Here is a 19,912-nt window from a genome sequence, read left to right as displayed (position 1 = left end):
ACATTTTATTAGCTTAAGAGCTCCTGCCCACGAGAAGGCAGGAGCAGTATAAAGTCCTGTGTGAGACGCTCTTAATGAACTGTCTTAGGCAACAGTTTAGAAGAGTTATTGAAAAGACCTATTCCTTCTTCAGCTGGTATGGGCCCCTCCCAATCCTGTGTTCCATCCAGTGTCTGGTTCAGGTTAGCCCTGGCCAGCTGCTGCTTGGGCACCTCCACTGAGACTCCCTGCTTCATACCTCGTACTCTTTAGGCTATCTATGACAGTGTGATAAGGAGGAAGACAGAAATGACCCTCAAACTGTAGTTTTCCTTATTTCACTAAGCAACTAAAAGCCATCACAAAGAGCTTTCAACACATTCCCATAAGCACACCTACCAACTTCCCTCCCTGTTCCCAGCCCAGATATACATGTTCTGAACTACTCCACCCTTGAGCCCCCTCATCTAACTGGAACAACTAACTATTCACAGATAGCTGCAAGCAGTGGAGCAAACTCTGCTCTTCACTAGTATTTCCTTCTCTGGTGGATTATTTCTGTGAATGTACAAATATAGTTTCCCATCCTCCACTGGTATGGGAACTCATTTTTCCTCCAGCTCCCAATCCATGTCTCTTCATGATTTTCAAGATATTGTTTATATTTGCTGCTTCAACATATTTCCTCTTTCCCTCATTCTTTCTTCTTCCCTCCTTTCCTTCTTTTTTCATTTCCTGTTTCTTTCTTTCTTTCTTCTTCTTCTTTTTTTCTTTGGTATAGGGTCATATTATGTGACCCAGGGTGGCCTTGAACTGGATATCTTCACAGACCACCTCATGAGCGCTGGCATTGCCGGTTGGTACCACCATGTCCAGATCCTACTCTTTCTTTCATTTTTTAGAGAGAGCGAGGGAGAGAGAGACAGGAGAAATAGAGAATCAGTGCGCCAGGGCTTCAGGCACTGCAATCAAACTCCAGGGGCTTGCGCCACCTAGTGGGCATGTGCATACTTGTGCTTACTTCACCTTTGAGAGAGAGAGAGAATAGGCACGCCAGGGCCTCCAGCCACTGCAAACGAACTCCAGATGTGTGTGTCCCCTTATGCATCTGGCTAACGTGGGTCCTGGGGAATCAAGCCTCGAACTGGGGTCCTCAGGCTTCATAGGCAAGTGCTTAACCACTAAGCCATCTTTCCAGCCCTGAGCCACATTCTTACTCCAATACTCCGAACTTTTCCACCTTACCATGTTGCTGAAATTATGAGTAATTGATTTCCCTTCTATCTAATCTAATCTGTGGGGGAAATAACGCATAGATTTAAATAATATGTTTCTGTCAGCTATAGCTTGGATATAATGTCCCCCAAGGGCCAATAAGTTAAGGGCTTCATCCCTAGGCCATAGTAGTATTAGGAAGTAGTATATTTCTCTGGTTGTATGAGGTCATGTCCTTGTAGGGGACATTGGAAACCTGACAGTCTCCTTTTTCTCTCCTTTCTTCTTGGCCCATCATAAGCTTGCTCTACCACCCACTTCCTGCTACAAGGTGCTGCCTCATTACAGGCTCCAAAGCAGCAGACACACACACATGCATACACACACACTCACACACACCATAGTACTTGTCCAAATGTTAGGGAACAACTTTTAGGTTGGTCCTTGCCTGTCCACCTCAGAATTCTACATTTTCTTTGTTGTGCTTTCCACAAGCTTCAGAGGAATTTCTTCCAACTCTGCCTCTTATCTCATTGTCAATGTGAGCATGCGGGGATAGCAGAAACCCACCAAAGCTTCTGGCTTTATTACGTGAGGTCTGAAGATTGAAGCTCGGCGACTCCAGCTTTAGCAGGAGCACTTCATCCACCGAGCCCTCATCTCAGCCGTAATGGTTAAGGTATGTTGTCAATTTGATCAGCTTAGGGATCCACAGACATTCCTCTTGGACTGAGCAGCTACTGGGTTCCTTGACTCTCTAGCCTGCAGACTAATATTGTTGGACTATTGTAAAAGAATCCAATAAATTCCCCTTTTAGTACCAATTCATCCTATCAGTTCTGTTCCTAGAGGACCTGACCTGTCCACCAGTCCAACAGAGTCAGTACTAACCATGGACAAGGACCTCCGAAGATGTGAGCCAAAATAAACCTTTCCTCTTTTTAAATTGTATTGTCTTGAGTATACATTACAGTAACAAAAAACTGACAAACACAGGCCTGACTAATAAATGCCAAATTTGTTAATTTTGCTCAACCACAATTGTTTCTAGGTACAGATTAAAGATCACTTTCCAGGCTTCTTTCCCTTGAGTTTATAAGGTGGCAATTAGATAGTATCCCAAAAGACCACTTCTAGAAAGTTAACCTATGTAGGCCAATCAGGTGTGGAGAAGCAAGGAGGCTTCTGCTTCTGTGCAGATGGAGTTAGCTGCCAACACACCTGTTCCCCCAACCCACCCCCCAGGTCCTGCAGATGGGTGCTTAGGGATAACTTACTTTACTTCTCTGCTTCTCATTTAGGTACCCAGCATGTTTGGGATTCGGTTCGTAAAGCTGCATGAGGATGTTCTTGAGCCAGTCTCTCATGCGCAGAGGAAACTGAGCCACTTCAAAGTCTGTACAAGCAGGAATAGCTGTGATGGGCAAGAAATACAACATGATCCTTGGACTTCTGCCCTTAGACAAGTCCTTGTAACACTTTCTAGAGACTGACAGAGCATGCTCACTGCCCCATTATTACAACAGTGGTCGTTAATCCTGTGGCACAATAGAATCACCTGGGTATTTTTAAAGGATATAAAATTCTAGGGTTTCTTTTTCTTTCTTTCTTTCTTTTTTTTTTTTTTTGAGACAGACTCTTACTTTGTAGACCATGCTGGACTTCAGTTTATAATCTTTCTGCCTAATCTTTCCAAATGCTGAGGTTACGGGTATATACTGACTATGCCTACAAAATGCCATTTTATATTCAAAGAAACAGTCACTTGATTGTGGTATAGTCAGGATACCAGGATATTTTAAAGGCTCAAAAATAATTTTGATATGCAGTTAGGACCCAGAACCAGCACTATAGAACCAGAGAGCTAGAATTTAGAAGTAAAGGGTCTGACAATACTGATATAGTCAGAGGAAAAGGTAGAACTTAGTTACAAATAGCACTACATCTCTGTCTTGAAGCACCCAAAGCTTGCTTTTCCATTCTGCTACAAGTCCAACACAAGTTGTCAAGAGCTCTGCCCACCACAGTCTACCTGGGGCTCAACTTTTGTGGCTAAACCATCTGAACACAAGATGGCACAGGGGGAGAGAATGGAGTATCATACCAGCTTCTATGTGTTTCTGCTCAGAACACACATGGATGATTTTGCTTATATCAGTGGACAGAGCAAAATCAAATGACCACACCTAACATAAAATAGCTAGACAAGTTGAATCTTTTAGTGTGTCCAGAAAGAGAACAGGAAACATGAGTGAATTCTTAGTGTGGAGAATTACTTATTATCAAGGAAGCCAAACATAACCAAGAGTATCCTGGGGCAGGAAGATGACTTTAAAAAAACAACAAAAAAACTTCTGGAAGAATATGCTATCATAAAACTTCTTGGCCAAAGCTTAACTAAAATTGGAAAAAGGGAAGATAATTTAGCAAAATTTCAATATCTCATATCTAGTATGAAGTGAATAACATTATCATCATGCTTCTGAGCCTGGGATGCCCATTAGAATTGTCTAGGTTACTTTAAAAACAAATGGAAAAACAAAGTTATGAAACTTTGTCCTGTTAAATCAGAATCTCCTATGAGTAAGGCCTGGGAAATCTATTTTTTGTTTGTTTTCAGAGTTGATTTTAATTGCAGACTGACTTCATAATTACATTTTTTTTCTTTTTTAGGTAGGGTATTGGTGTAACCTAGGCTGACCTAAAATTTAGTATACAGTCTCAAGCTCACCTTGAATTTACAGTGTTCCTCCTACCTCTGCCTCCTAAGAGCTGGGAATTAAGGTGTTTATCACCACACCTGGGGGTTGGGGAGAGAATGGCATACTAGGGCAGATGCATGTGCCACTTTGTGCATCTGTCTTTATGTGGGTACTGGGAAATCAGACTTGGGTTGTTAGACTGCATGGGCAAGTGCTTTAACTGCTAAGCCATCACCTCAGTCCCATAAACTTAAAAAAAGTTTATGAGAGAGAGAGAGCGAGCGAGCATGCCAGGGCCTCCAGCCACTGCAACTGAACTCCAGACATATGTGCCATAGTGTGTACATATGTACCTTGTGTGCTTGCATCACCTTGTGTGTCTGGCTTATGTGGGATCTGGAGAGTTGAACATGGGTCCTTAGGCTTTATAGGCAAGTGCCTTAACTGCTAATCCATCTCTCCAGCCCCACCATAAACCCTTTGTTTGCACGTTTGCATATGTACAAGAGGTAACAGTTCACTCCAAATCCTCCCGGAAGTGGTGTTTGGCAGCAATGATGGTATCTTACATTTGCAAGCTCCAAAATAATCCAGCTGCAGTTGGTGTCCTTTCTTAGTGCCCTCCAGTCTGCATTTAGTAGCAAACAGATGACAGGAGCTCGCATAGGTCTGATTGTCAGTGCCACAAACCTGTGAAGAAAAAGCAAGAGAAAAAGCTTAAAACAGAATGCTCACTGGAAAACACCGTGCTCCTGAAAGCTCAGAAAATGTCTGGTAAACAGTACTTTGCCAAAGATGTGGCCAGGTAGGTGAGACTGTTAAAATAGTAATTCTTTGATTTGGTGCTGAAAATTTACTAAATGCTATCAGTGATGATGACAATTAATCTCTAGATAAACTCAGAAGACTAAAAGTTGCAAATGTCCCAAGGATGGAATGAGTTCTGGAAGGAGTTCCACAACAAAGCTGGTAGAAAAAGCGAAGGCTGGAAAGGGTTAAGCAGAGGTGATGGTAGGGAGGAAGGGAGGAGAGGGAGTGGGAGAGGATGAACCAAAAATTAGGAGATGAGAAAAAGCCATAGAACCTACTACTTAATAAAATATAATTTAGAAAACAATGCAATAAATGGAGGTGCCATGTGCAGATGGATAATGTGGCTTCTGGTAATCAAACAATAACACCCGTGCCAGGCTTGGAATACCTCCCTGTGAGTTGCTGGTTCAGGGAAGTCCCAGCCCCACCCCCACCAACCATACAGACCATTGCCACTGGTCTTGGCTACCCACCAGAACCGAATGGTAAGACACTGTTGTAGAAGATAACACACTCTCTGTTTGCAGAAATAAAGAAATCAAGCTGAAACTGGGATGAAAGTTTCTTCACTATGGAAGGTGCTATGCAGTCTGCTGGCAGAGAAAACACATTAACTATCACCCAGCAGTAAATCATGTATTCTACAATTCTGATTCCTTTCTCCATATGACAAGCCCTCTGACACAATAATGGCATGACTGTCATTAGGGTAACCAACCACTCTCTGATTGGAGTTGAGGTATTTTTGATAAGAAGGATTCATGCCTGGTACTGAAAACTAGGTCAAAAGCTCATGACTGTAGAGATCATAGGCCCTAGGTTAGAACCTACTATTGTTTTGCTAAATGGATGTGTTGTCAAACTGCCTTCTATACAGTTATCTTATACCCATAAATTAGTTCTGCTTTCAGCTCTGGTCAGAAAAGCTTTTTCTCCTTTTGCCAACAGGAAACAGTTACTGTAGAGGTACATAACTGGTGAAAGTGCTGAAAGTGAGTGATTCGTGAGTGCTTGGTCCTTCATGGGACTATAAAAGGTGGGATTTGGCTGTATATTTTCCTATTGGATAATACTTCAAGTACCACATAACTTGTACATCTACTTAAATTGAAAACTACTTTCATTAGTGCCACTATAATACTTACTTGGTCAAGGATTTTTGCGGGGGGACAGGTCTCTGGATCTTGGCAAACACAGTGAGGTTTTCCCTGTTGATCTGCCTGGCAGATGTGTCCCCTTTTACACTGGAAGTTCACACAAGAATCTAACAGCAACATGTGGAAAGTGAACACAGACAAAACAAAATTGTGTATATAAATGCAGAGTCATCCAGTTTCATTTTCATTAATAAGACAGAAAATTTGAAGCCACTGAACTTTGAAAATAGAAAAATATTAGATACCGCTTTAGTTGATGTGTAAATTTCCAGATAGAATCTTCTGGAATCAGATTTTTTTTTTTTTTTTTTTTTTTTGAGGTAGAGTCTCATTCTAGCCCAGGCTGACCTGGAATTCACTATGTAGTCTCAGGGTGGCCTCGAACTCACTGTGATCCTCCTATCTGTGCCTCCTGAGTTCTGGAATTAAAGGCATGTGCCACCACACCCAGTGTATTTTTTTTAAAAAAATATTTACTTATTTGCAAAGGGGGAGAAAAACAGAAAAAGGGGGGCGGAGTAAATGGGCATGACAGGCCTCCTGCCACTGCAAACACCAAATGCATGCGCCACTTTGTGCACCTGGCTTTACGTAAAGCTTTGCAGGCAAGCACCTTTAACCACTAAGCAATCTCTCCAGCTGTCCCTGGCATCAAACTTTTTGCAAACTTTTTTTGAAACAGTTTGGGTTGGAGGTGTAAAAGGCACAAACAGCTTCTTGGGGCCTGCCTGAGGTAGTTAAGAATCTGAAGTGTATCAAGAATGCTGTGCAAATTGGTCAGAAGTCAGATGAGCCACGAGAGTTTAATTTTGTTGATTTTAAAAGTGTTTATGATTGCAGTAGGATTTAGGTGCTTAATTAAGTAGGGGATCCAACTTGATTGGTAATTTATGGTTTTTGGAATAAACACAATTAAAGCTTCTCAGAAGCAAAAGGATATAGGGAACACTGCTATCCTTATTTTCATATTTCAACATGACTTCTAGTTTGCAAACATGTTGATTCACAGTTTATCAAATATTCAGAAGTAATATCGACAATTTATGCGACCATTTCCTTACAGAGGCTGAGTGCGGGGATTTCAAAGTGCAGATCCTGTCTCTGTCTTCCTGATAGTCACAGTTCCCGCAGCGCATACTCACCAACACGGGGCACCCCGGAGCTGCCTTCCTTGGACGTCTCATCCTCAGTTGATGGGCTTTCAGCTTTCTTGGCCTTTATAATAATAAGAGCAGAATTTCAGTTCCACTAAGAAAAGAACGATTTCTTGGTTTCTGTTTTATAGTGCATACATTCATGGAGTTTTTCATGCCCAAGTAATGTCAGATCTCAATTAGGGAAACCAGGTGTAACTGGAGGGAGACAGTAACGCTTGTCCAACAGGAATTATTCAATACACGTATGGATCTCCCCTTTGACTTGAGAAAATGCTATCTTGGGCTTCTGTATTTAAGATGGGGTTCTATTAGTCACCTCTATGAATGTTCTGATAAAGCTTCCTTAGCAGGGTTTTAAGGTGTAAGAAAGCTCCGAACTTAGAATGGAGCAGAGTTCTCAGTATTATTTGCACATCAAAACTGTGTCGCTTCCTCGTGGTAGGTGACTGCTGGGGTTTGGATGAAAATCCCAAATGATCATGCAGCCAAATAAAAATAAAATTCTCCCAAGACCTTCCAGAGTAGCTAATGGCAGCTAACAGTTGCTAGAAACGGGAGTCAAGTTCATCAGTGGTGTAGCCACTGGTAAGTCTCTTGTGCCACAATACAGACCCTTCCACCCCTGTTCACGCAAGCTACTCTAATCCAACTCAGTGGGTTAAAAAGAGGCACAGCAGTAAGTTTGGGATTAATGAGCAAGAAGAAGGGTGTTAATGGGAATAGGGGATGAAATAGAACAAATAGAGGGAATAAGGTAAAATACATTATATACATGTATGGAAATGGCCAAATGGAAAAATATTAAAAACAATATAGTTCTTCCTTGCTCCCCACTGCCACTTCCAAATTCTTGTTTTGGTGTTTATTTACTTAGTAAAGCAATACTTTGATTTTTTTTCTAACTAATTCAGTGTTCATTGCTGTTTTTATTATTATATCAAAGGCATTTCATCACATACTGATTTGACTGAAATTCATTGCAACATGTGCTTTATTTATTTATTTATTTGAGGGGGATGGAAATGGGTGCACCAGGGCCTCCAGCCACTGCAAGTGAACTTCAGATGCATGTGCCACCTTGTGAATCTGGCTTATTAGGGTACTAGGGAATTGAACCTAGGTCCTTAGGCTTTGCAAGCAAATGCCTTAACTGCTAAGCCATCTCTCCAGCCCAGAGACATCTGCTTTCAAGACATTAGACTCACAGATGAAATTGTCTCCCATTCTTCAGGTCTGCCAGAATTTATACTAGCTTGCTTCAGGAATTTTTCAACTCTATTATCTTCATCCCTGGGCCCAGAAAACTATGGGAATATATTTTGTGTGCTTGAAGAACCTGGGAATTAATACTTCTCTAGAAACTCCAAGCCAAAAAATATATATCCCAGCTCCACTACACTCAAATACAATGATTCTTAGGAAGTTTTAAAGGTGGGATAAATGAAATAAGTGTTCTTAGTGTACTAGTGGAAATGGACAGGAAAAAAATACAACAGTACAGGTTGGCATCCCTAATCTGAATATTTGAAATACTCCAAAATTCAAAACTTTTTGAGCACTGGCATAGCACCAAAAGCAGAGAATTGCACAGCTGACCTCATACAATGGCTCCAAGTCAAAATGCAGACACCCTAGAAATCAGCTTTAGGCTATTGTATATAAAGCACGTATGAAACATAAAGGAATTTTGTGTTTAAACATGGGTTCTATTTCCAAGGCAGCTCATTATGTATGTACATATATCCCCAAATCTGAAAATATATGCAGTCTGCTACACTTCTGGTTCAGTCATTTCAGATAAGGAAGATTCAGCCTATCACACATTTTAGTAATGTATTGATAGAAATGCATACAGTAAACACTGTGGGGTGATGGAGCAATCGTGATTATTAGGCAACTTCACTGAACAAGCATCATTGTAAAGGATCTTACCCCTTGATAGTCTTCTGCCTCGCTTGTATCCGCATTTTCATTCTTACTCTCATGTGCTGTTACATCATCATACTTAAGATAATAGGAAAGGGAATGAGCTCTTTCAGCTTCCATGAATTCCTGACTTGGGATGAAGTAGTCATCATTTGCATTGTGTTTAGAGTCATCGTTACCCACATCTTCATCAGCCCCATGATTCCTGGGCATGACAGTGCCACTATCAGTAGGTTCCATGGAGATAGTCTTTTTATCCGTGTCTTTCTGGCTGCCAGTAACTTCACGGCCAGCTTTTCCTTCTTGGCTTTGCCATTCTGTGTGTTGAATGTGCTTCCTGCTGAGTGATGCAGTGTCCTCTTCCACATCTGCATTGGGGTTATCCTCTTGCTCTTGGTTTTTGTGTTCAAATCCATCCTGCATCTTGCTCATTTGAGTTGGTTGATTGGACTCTTCCAAGATAACATCAGACTGGTTACTATCTCCCTCCCGGTTGCTATCAGAATGTTCCTTGGAAAGTTCTTCTTCCCTTTCTTGGTTATTGTTGGGGTGACCAACTTCTCCTGGCTCTTCTTCTTCCTCTTCACCATCTGGAATAGCTGAATCCTGCTCTTGGTCTCCTTCATCAGTTAGGTCTTGGTTTTGTGTACTGCTCTTGTTTAGCTGATGATGTGAGTCACTTATAGGCTGTTCTTGGCTTTCCTCATCTTTTGTGATGTTTTCTTGTTGATTAGAATTGTCAAAGGAACTAAGAGCAGCAGTAGGGAAATCAGTGGTCTCTGAAAGTTTTTCCTGTTGAGAATCAACTGTATCTTCTTTATGATCCAAGGTACCTTCAGTGGGTGAATGCTCCAAGTCCACAATGAAATCGCCATCGCGGTCCTCCTGATCCATCAGTCCTACCTCGTGGCTGTCAGTCTTGTCCTGTTCCTCTGACTGCTCATGGTTCAACTCTTCTGACTTTAGTATTGAAGGGTTTTCAGCCTTAAAAGTACAAAAGTTTACTCTTGAAACAAATGCTACAGTAATCTTTTTCATAATTACTCAGCTAATATTGAATATTCTTCCCTCTTTTTCTTCATACATTATCATGTAAGAGATGTTCTTCACATTCTAAAGTCATGGGTTTAAATATGAATTTGGACTTTGTAAAATGAAATAGTTATATAGCACCCAACCCAAGAAGTAAACTCACTCACCTTCATATCCTCTAGTGAGAGAGAGAGTTGATGTGATTACCCTGTCTAAAAATAAGTTAATCTGAGCTGAAAAATAAATATGGGAAACTTATCTGGCTATGCTTTTTGTTTTGTTTTGTTTTTGGTGGTTGGGGGAGGATGCTAGGAATCAAATCTCGGGTCTCATGCATGCTAGATAAGCACTCTACCACTGAACTGTATTATCAGTTTTGGTTATGCTTTGATATTGAGTTTTGTGGAGAAATAAGGAAGGTAATATGATGATGTTACTTTTACCTCATGAGTGGGATGGCCCTGTAGGGAAACTGCAGCTTCTTTTCCGCTTTCTGTGGCTTCAACACTTGTGCTGGGGACAGCAGTATTGTCGGGCATTAGCACTGTTTCGGCAGTTGGATTGGAATGACCAGATAGATATCTTGCATTTGTCTGAAAAAATTAAAACTTTGTGTTATTAATGTTAAATGCTATTGTTGGGGGGGGGGTTGTTTTGAGGTAGGGTCATTCCCTAGCCCAGGCTGACCTGGAACTCACTATGTGGTCTCAGGCTTGCCTTGAACTCACAGTAATCCTTCCTACCTCTGCCTCCGAAGGGCTGGGATTATAAGTGTGTGCCACCATGCCCAGCACAAATGCTAATTTTTAAAATACCAATTAGTCTTCTTACCATTATTAACATTAACAGTATGCTTTACTTGTAACATCAGTGAAAGATATTCTCTAGACTTTCCAAGGATACAAGTAAATGCCTACAGCATAATGGTAATTGAAAGTAGAATTACAATCTCATTTATGAAAAAGTTACATATGCAGAGATGGAGTGAACGTTTAACAGAAAGATTTGTATGTCACCTTGAATTTTGGAATTCTTTTCTGTTCTTTGAACTTTCAAGTGCATTAGTACTTCATAACTTTGAATACTGTTGCTTAGCATGATGTTGAAGTCGAATTGAATTAACCCTGGCTGTAGTAGTGTACAGTACCACTCATACATTTTAAGTATTCACTGATAGTTAGCAGAAAAGGTTACAAGGCTTTTGTATATAGTTTTATATATAGTTCTACTTACCTTAACATGCACTAGAAAATCTGGATAAAAAGCAGTTTAATTTAGAACTAATTCAAAGAGTGTGTGAGACAGAGCAAAGACCATAGTAGTAGGGAATGGCAGTTGTGCGGTATTATTTCAAGAAAAACAAAGGTTGTATCTACTTTTAGTAAGATGGGAGAAGTAGAGGAATAGCTTGGCAATGATGCATGATGGAGAATTGAATCATTGAACTTGCAGGAAAAACATGTTCCTTTAAGTCTGTGCTCTTCACTTTCTACTGTGGTTTGACAACATGGTAACTGCTGTCTTGCCATTTCTCCAGGTGAAATGAGCAGAAGAAATCTTGAGATAAAATTATGTACATCAATCTCTAAAAATATTATTTATTTATTTATTTGCAATAAGAAAGAAAGACAGAGAGAGAGAGAAAGAGAGAGAGAGAGAATGGGTGCATCAGGGCTGCTAGCCACTGCAAACAAACTCTAGATGTATGTACCACTTTGTACATCTGGCTTTATGTGGGTATTGGGGAATTGAACCAAGGTCATTAGGCTTTGCAAGCAAGCAAACAAACAAGCAAACACTTTAACCACTGAGCTATCTTTCCAGCCCCATAAACCATTTCTCTAAATTGTAAGGAGTTACCTAAGTTCAAATGATTCCTCCTAGGGCTGGAGAGGTGGCTTAGCAGTTAAGTGCTTGCCTGTGAAGCCTAAGGACCCTTGTTCGAGGCTTGATACCCCTGGACCCACGTTAGCCAGATGCACAAGGGGGCGCATGCATCTTGGAGTTCATTTGCAGTGGCTGGAAGCCCTGGCATGCCCATTCTTGCTCTCTGTCTGCCTCTCTCTCTCTCTCTCTGTTACTTTCAAAGAAATAAAATGGACAACAAAAAAAATTTAAAAAATTATTCCTCTTGAGAGGAATACATGGTGATAAATAATGTGAACTGTCCAATAGCCAAAGCAGGCATTTGCCATAGACCTTTATTATGGAGCTGCTGTGGATACTTGGGAGATGTTGTCAGAAGTAAATGTAATGCCAAGCTTTATTTGGCTTAACTCATTTTTGCTCTATCAGCAGGTCCTGTAGTGCTGACTATGTCTATAAAGTCATGGAGGTACAGGATCTATTTTAGATTTGTTTGTTATTTTGTTATTTCAGTTAAGAAGATTAACACCCTGAAAAAGTTTCAAAAGAAGCTATAAAGGATTAGGAAAAGAGGAAAGGTATTTTGGTGAGCCACTCCGAGGGGTGTCATGGAAGGCAATGCTGTCCCTTCCTGCCTCACCCCATCACCTGGCTCACTCCCAGAAGAAGTGCACAAAAATATGGTAGCTCATCCTCTTTCAGAACTATCTAATAATTAGAATATTTTTATCATGGCTATAAATGTTCCATATTTTTCTTTTCTTTTTACTGAGGTAGGGTCTCACTGTAGCCCAGGCTTAAATGGAGCTCACTCTGTACTCCCAGGCTGGCTTAGACTCACAGCTATCTTCCTACCTCTGCCTCCCCAGTGCTGGGAATAAAATCATGTGCCACCATTACTGGTAAATATTTTCATTTCATATGTCAGGTGGGAGTCCATTTGAACTCTCCCAACCACACAGCATTTATTTGTCACTAGAGAATTCAAGCAGGTTTAGAAAGGTTACAACATTTTAAATAGGCTATTCTTAAGAGATGATAGCTTTTCAGCTTTTGGCTGTGTTTGTCTATAACAAATTGCCCTAGAAAGGAAACATCTGGCATGAGTCTACTTGCGGGTGTGTCACTCAAATATTTGGTTCAAAAACATCTTTGATGCCTGTTTACAAAGCCACGAGCATTGCAAAAGTAAAACACATTTTTAGGAGACACAATGGCTCTGTGGGAACTCCATTCTGTATTAATTTGTCCTACTTCTATAATTTCTGAGTACAGTGTATAATTTTCAGCTGCAGTAGCTCCACATTACTTAAGTATGATTCTTAGTGGCTGTCACTGGTCTCTTTGAAGAACTGCTTGATCTGAGTGGCACAGAGTTTGTCTCTGTGCCAACAGCCATCAAGCGGACCAGCTTCTCATCATTTACAAAGCAAGGAAAGGATCTTGGGAGGGTTAGGCAATAGAGACCTTGCCTATCTATTTAAAGGAGGTTGGTTCTCTTATTTGGTTAAAAAGAGAAAAGTGGTACAAATCTTTTGGTTTAATAAAGGATGGATGGCATGGGTCACTTGTAGGATATCTGAAGTGATCATCATTTTAAAAGAAAATTTTCAGACTGCTTTGGGAGGCTTATATGAAACAGCTCTATTGCCTCTAAATGGTGGTGGGGTATATTTGACATGAAGCAGAGAATGTGCTAGCAAGAAATGCTGTGTTCAGCATGCTTGCTTTGACAGCCTCCCAAAGATGAGGGACTCCTGTTTTACAGCCTTGCAAAATTTTTCAACAGGCATGCATTTCATCTTGAAGGAAACACTGGGGGAGTATGGTGATGTATTCTTAAAATATTCAAACTAGTATGTCTAGATCATAAGAGAATGTACTTTTTCCTGGTTGTTCCATACCTGGGAGTATTTCATGGTTAATAAATTGATAATCAGTTCTGTGACATATATATATGTGTGTGTGTGTGTGTGTTGAGAGAGAGGGGGAGGCTGTGGGGAGGCAGGTGGGTGTGCCAGGGCTTCTAGCCACTGCAAACAAACTCTAGATGCCTGCACAACCTTGTACATCTGGCTCACATGGGTACTGGGGATTTGAACCTAGGTCCTTAGGCTCCACAACCTAACCACTAAGCCATCTCTCTACTCCCCATTTAACCTCTTTATGTATGCATTCAGTTCTTGGGAAATGCATAATATAACTGGAAAACAAAAAGATTCTAAAGTCACGATTGAAGAACTTTGTGTGTGGGATCATGGGTGTCTTTGAGAAAGCGTTTCACTGTGTAGCCCAGGCTGGTGTGGAATTTGGGATTAATCCACCTCAGCATACACCATGCTAGGCAGGAAAACATTTTCTTTTAAATTGTGTAGTACTAATGAGTGCCAGGAGGGTGAGATGTAACAATAGGAGAAGGGAAATTTACCGGGATTGCAGCTACAGCTCCCAAGATGTACAGGAAGAAAAGCGCCATCTCCATCTTTCTAGACCTGTGAACCAAGAGGACAATTTCAGTGACTGTAGAGGCTTCCTTAAGAGAAGCTAGAATGTCAGCTTAGGTGATAGTAGTTTGGTATTATCCCCTTTATTCAGGAGTAATGTCAGTTCTTACCTAATTTCATGCCTATAAAAATTACTCCTCTATATTTTTCCCTTTACAACTGAAAAAAAGCAATAAGCTGCCAAGAGACCTACATTCTGGTTTCAGTTTTATCCAAAAAACTTTGAGTAAGCCACCTTTTGCAGGTATAGTTTTTTTACTTGATGAGGAAATGACTTAGATGACTCTAGCTCCAATGTTTTAGAGTTAGGAGACAGTGTAATTGTATGAATTTCATACCCCCCTCAAATGATGCTATCTTTACTCTAAAATATATTTCAAGCATTATATCAAAGAAAAGTATCTTATATACAGAATTTAGTGCTTAGAGTAAATATAAAAATCTATTATTAATGATAATATAAAATATTTTATTCTCCCAGTGAATGGTAATTGTAAGGAATCATTGAAAATTCAGTTTCCTTCCTCTGTTTTTCAAAATTTACCATTTAAAATGATGTTAAGACAAAATGGGATTATATAACCTTAGTAAGCCATTGATAAATATTTTCTTGCCTGATAGTAAAAAATAAGGATAAGGTTTAACTTTGTAGAGAAAAGATTTTTTGTTCTTTTTATTTTTGCATGTGTATATGTGTGGGTACACATGTGTGTGCTTGTGTGTGGAGGCCAGAGTTTGACACTGGATGTCTTCCTCAATTCTTTTCCAAGTTGTTTTTTGAGACAGGCTCTTACACTAAACCTAGAGTTCACAAGTTTATCTAAGCCAGCTCTCCAGTAACCCTGAGGGTTCCTCCCGTTTCTCCCACCCTAGTGCTGGGATTATAGGCATGTGCTACCATGCCTGGCTTTCCATGGGTGCTGGGTGTCCAAACCAAGTTCTCATGTTTCTGTGGCAGGAACTTTTCTCATGGATCCATTCCCCCAGCTGAAGGATTCTTTATTTATTACTGTATAAAGAAGGACGTGCCCATTCTCTCCCTCCCTCTCTCTCTCTCTCTCTCTCTTCTCTTCCTCCTCCTCTCTGTCTGTCACTCTCAAATAAGTAAATAAAAATTAAAAAAAAGAAAGAAGGAAAGTTTATCTTGAAGGTTGGGAGGCAATGTCCCAGGAATACCAGTTCATTATGATCGATTTAATTATGCACTCCTTACCTTTGTAAAGTATTCCTTGTACTCTGCCAAATGCTAAATGCTGTCTTAAGTACGTAAATTCTCTAAAATTTATTTATAGAATTGAATAATTCCTTCAATATCCAAGGAAGTCAGTCACATGGACAAGTCTTTGCAAACATTGAAGTACCATACCATAATGTGATTATCATTCCCTTCACTATGTCTGCTGTTCCTCAATAATATGATCAGTGTCGTCATTATGTTGAACATTGCATTTGACAGCAGGTAATAAACATGTCTTAAATTTGATATAAGGGGAAAAAATCTTAGTTTTCCTCTTTTTCCTTCCACATTTTTTCTTTAAATGAAGTTTCTTTTTTAATTTGCTTATTTGAGAGAGAAAGAAAGAGACAGAGAGAGAGAGAGAGAGAAAGAGAGGGAATGAGCACACCAGCTCCAGCTCTTGCAAACGATCTCCAGATGCATGTGCCACCTTGTGCATCTAGCTTACATGGATCCTGGGAAATTGAACCTGGGTCTTTTGGCTTTACAGGCAAACACCTTAACTGCTAAGCCATCTCTCCAACCCCCTACCTTTTTTGCCCAGGAATCCTAATTCCACAGCATGTTTACATTTGGTTCCTACATTACAACCAAATAATTTATATTCTGCATGTATAAGCCCTGGGGTTTACATTCAAGTAGCCACAATGTGGAGATGAGAGCATTCTCAAGTTGCTGTCTTTCTTGTTTCAGGTAAAAGGTGATTTCATGATGTCTGTGACCTGCAGGAGCTACTGGAATGGAGGAAGGACTGTAAGAATCCTTCCATAGCTGCAGTGAGATACCTTAAGGCAAAGAGCAAGTACAGAGCTTGTCATACACATTCAGGCAGCTAGCTGTCACAGGCTTTTAGAGAGCCCATCATTTTCTGATGTGCTCTATTGTTTATTATTTCCCAAGATTGAAATTACTTTGTAGGAATCTTGTGTTTACCTCTACCTTGGAACTGAAAACAAAATTTAAAGGCAGAATATGGTTATGTGATTTAGAATGACTCAAGCAGGAAATCCCCTCACGTTTAAATGATAGAGAAGATGGCTGTGTGGAATTTCCAATAACAGGAATTTGTGAGACAATCTAATACTCAGAATTTAAGAGATAATGAGTTCTTCTGTTGAGTCTACTTTGCCCTTCAAGGTAGGTCACTGGGCATTTTATCTCCTCAAGTGAACTGTATTTGTCACATGTTGATTAAGACAATTTCATGGTCTTTATATTTTTATTTGAAGAACTGAACAAATATGCTGATTTGTATAAACAAGACAGCAGAGAACTTAACTGGGAAATGAGAGATATTTTGAAAACAACTGTCACCATGAAGGATTAGGGCAGCTTATTTTGCCAATGCTTGCAAAGCACTTTGAAAATGACAACATGATGCCTTTGTTCAGTCTGATGAACACTATGATTCTGGGATAAATAAAAAGTCATCTATTTTGAGACCTTCAAATTTAGTGTGTTATTCAGAAAGAACAAATGAAGCTCTAGATGAAAAGTGCAGGGTCTGGAGAGATGGCTTAGTGGTTAAGTGTTTGCCTGTGAAGCCTGAGGATCCTGGTTTGAGGCTTGATTCCCCAGGACCCACATAAGCCAGATGCACAAGGTGGCACATGCACCTGGAGTTCATTTGCAGTGGCTGGAGGCCCTGACACATCCATTCTCTCTCTCTCTCCCTCTTTCTCTCTCTGTCTGTTGCTTTCAAACGATTAAATAAAAATAAATACTTTAAAAATGCAGAAAAGAAAAAAATAAAAATAAAAATAAAAAAAATTAAAATGCAGAAAAGAGACAAAGGTCTGAACACACAGAATCATACTTGCAGACTTAAATATATACCACCAATATGAAATTCATTAAGTGTTATTACTTTAAATGTGCAAGCTTACTTAAAGCAGCAAATTTGAAAGAACTCCTGGTATAGAGCTGAAGGCCTGAGTCCAGACATGGACTGCCTTTTATCATCCAAGAAATGTTAATCACCACTAGGTTTTTCATTAAAAAGCAAAACAAAACAAAGTAATAGTACCTTTTCTGCTTATCGACCTTTTAGACTCAAATGAGATCATCTAGTCATTTGGCATTCTCACCAAGTACAACAAGGAAGTGAGGTAGTTGTCACTTCTTGAAACACACTAAGCTTGCAGCTGTTTCTGTTTCTGTTTCTGTTTGTTTTTTTTTTTTTTTTTTTTTTTTTTGCATTACAGTGCATCATTGCCATGTACACAGTTTACTTTGGAGACCCATGTAATCAAGTTATAAAAGTACTGCAAAAAAAAATCTCATAACATTTTGAGTAAGTTTCTAATTTTATATTGGTCTGTTAATTGGGCCCAGCTGCAAGGAGGAAAATGGCTTAATAACCACGGTTTTTAATGATCATAGAGAACTTAAGTCAGTTTGTTACTTGGTTTTGTTCCCTCTCCTTCTCTCCCTTCCCATCAGTGTGGATTTTCATAAATCTAGACAGCATGAAGATGAGGGATGGTGGGAAACTGAGAGCCTTTTCCTTCTGTTCAGAGTAGGGTCTATGAAGAACAGACTTCCCAAAGAACTTCAGCTGATTTTTTTTTTTTTTTGAGACATTGTCTCATGTAGCCCAGGCTAGCTGAACTCATTATGTAGCCACGGATTACACTGAATTTCTAATCTTCCTGCTTTTACCTCCTGAGTGCTGGGATTATAGGCATGTGCCATGACATCCAGGTTGTATGGCACTGGAGATAGAACCCAGGGCTTTATGCACTCTTAGCAGGCACTCTAACAACTGAACTTATATCCTCAACTCCATCAGCTGAAACTTTAGAAGATGGCAACTAGAGTACCTGTCCTAGGAAAGGCCTTTTTAGGGAAAACCAGCCTTTAGAGTTTGAGACATCCAGAGTTCTACTGGCTAGCCAATGTGTCAGGCAAACAAATACTCAGATGAAACGCTTGGTATAATAAGTACCCTACTAAGAAGGCAAATTCAACAAATATGAACTCTATTCTCACTGATGCAGCTCAATTGTTAACTTCTTATACTTCTCTGTGTATAAATTTGTGCTTAAGATGGCTAGAAATTTATCGCTACTCCTTGTCATTAAAAGGTGGAGTCAGAGCTGGAGAGATGGATTAACAGTTAAGCGCTTGCCTGTGAAGCCTAAGGACCCTGGTTCAAGGCTAGATTCCTCAGAACCCACGTTAGCCAGATGCACAAGGGGGTGCATGCATCTGGAGTTTGTTTGCAGTGGCTGGAGACCCTGGCGCACCATTTTCTCTCTATCTGCCTCTTTCTCTCTCTGTCACTCTCAACTAAATAAATAAAAATGAACAGAAAAGTTTAACAAAAAAAGGTGGAGTCAAATTCTCCTTTTCTCAGCTTTTGGCTGTCCTTTGTGACTTACTTGGTCAAGTGATTTCAGTGACCTCTTAAACCAGATTACATCTGGCTTTCTTTTCTATGTTTCCCTATTGAATCATTGGCTTTTGTAATAGACAGTTATGCCACAGGAGGTCCCATTTAACAGTCCCTGATGATCCTAGCTCTCTACCTTCCTTGACAAGCTGAGTACTCCTAAGTGATCTGACCCATACGATGGGACATTATATAATAATGATTATTGTTATAAGTTACAAAATTTGTACCCAGTAATAAATACTTGGAACAGCAGTCACGTCTCAAGCATATTCACTAAGAGCGGGATACTTTATATTCATCAGAGTATTATTTTATTGAAAAAGCACCTTTCAATCACTGACTTGAATAGGAGGAGATACTCTATCCAAGGGATGTGGCCAGCCCTTCCTCTGTGCACCACTCATGCAATCCTACCTCCATTTCTTAGCATTACCTGCCAATGAGAACACCCTGAGCATACCACTTTGCCAAGATCCTGTCTTTGACACTGTACCTCTCCCAGTCGTGGAAGTCAAAGGACACCCCAAAAAGTGCTTTTCAGGGGTATACTCAAAGTTTCATTTCTCTCTTGCTCGGAAAAGATCAGTATACACTCTCTTCTAGGACATGTTATTAAGGGATTACTTTAATTATATTTGAAGGATCCCACAGGCTTCTCAAGGCAAGACTATGTAATAACTACCTTTCCACACTTCTTCATCATTCTTTTCAGAGCTCCTCATCATATTACACCACTTGCTAATCTCCCTGTGTCTCACTCCAGCTCTTTATAAGGCATGAATCCACAGAGGCAGTTCTCCATATTATTATTTTTCCTCAAGCATTTGCCTTTAGAAAACCTCCATCAAAAACCCCCACATTATGGTGCAGTTGTGAAAATTTGGTTCATATTCATTCTTTCCCTATGGTAAATTTAAAAAAAATTTA

The 19,912-nt window shown here is 40.0% G+C and overlaps 1 protein-coding gene across 1 annotated transcript in view; it reads right to left on the bottom strand.

The window, feature by feature from the left end:
• Sparcl1 (SPARC like 1) overlaps positions 1-19,912 on the bottom strand; it is a 42,338-nt gene that overhangs the window by 7,820 nt on the left and 14,606 nt on the right. Inside the window, exons 2-8 of the mRNA XM_004661605.2 lie at positions 14,276-14,339; positions 10,425-10,574; positions 8,956-9,933; positions 7,009-7,081; positions 5,855-5,973; positions 4,466-4,586; positions 2,472-2,608 (exon numbers count right to left, since the gene is read on the bottom strand). Coding sequence (XP_004661662.2) covers positions 2,472-2,608; positions 4,466-4,586; positions 5,855-5,973; positions 7,009-7,081; positions 8,956-9,933; positions 10,425-10,574; positions 14,276-14,339 — 1,642 coding nt within the window. The remainder of the gene's footprint in view (positions 1-2,471; positions 2,609-4,465; positions 4,587-5,854; positions 5,974-7,008; positions 7,082-8,955; positions 9,934-10,424; positions 10,575-14,275; positions 14,340-19,912) is intronic.

This window comes from Jaculus jaculus, chromosome 2, assembly GCF_020740685.1.
Source record: "Jaculus jaculus isolate mJacJac1 chromosome 2, mJacJac1.mat.Y.cur, whole genome shotgun sequence".
In the NCBI taxonomy this organism is placed as follows: domain Eukaryota; kingdom Metazoa; phylum Chordata; class Mammalia; order Rodentia; family Dipodidae; genus Jaculus; species Jaculus jaculus.
Note: the sequence above shows the minus strand (reverse complement) of the source record. Positions and strands in the feature narration are given on the sequence as shown.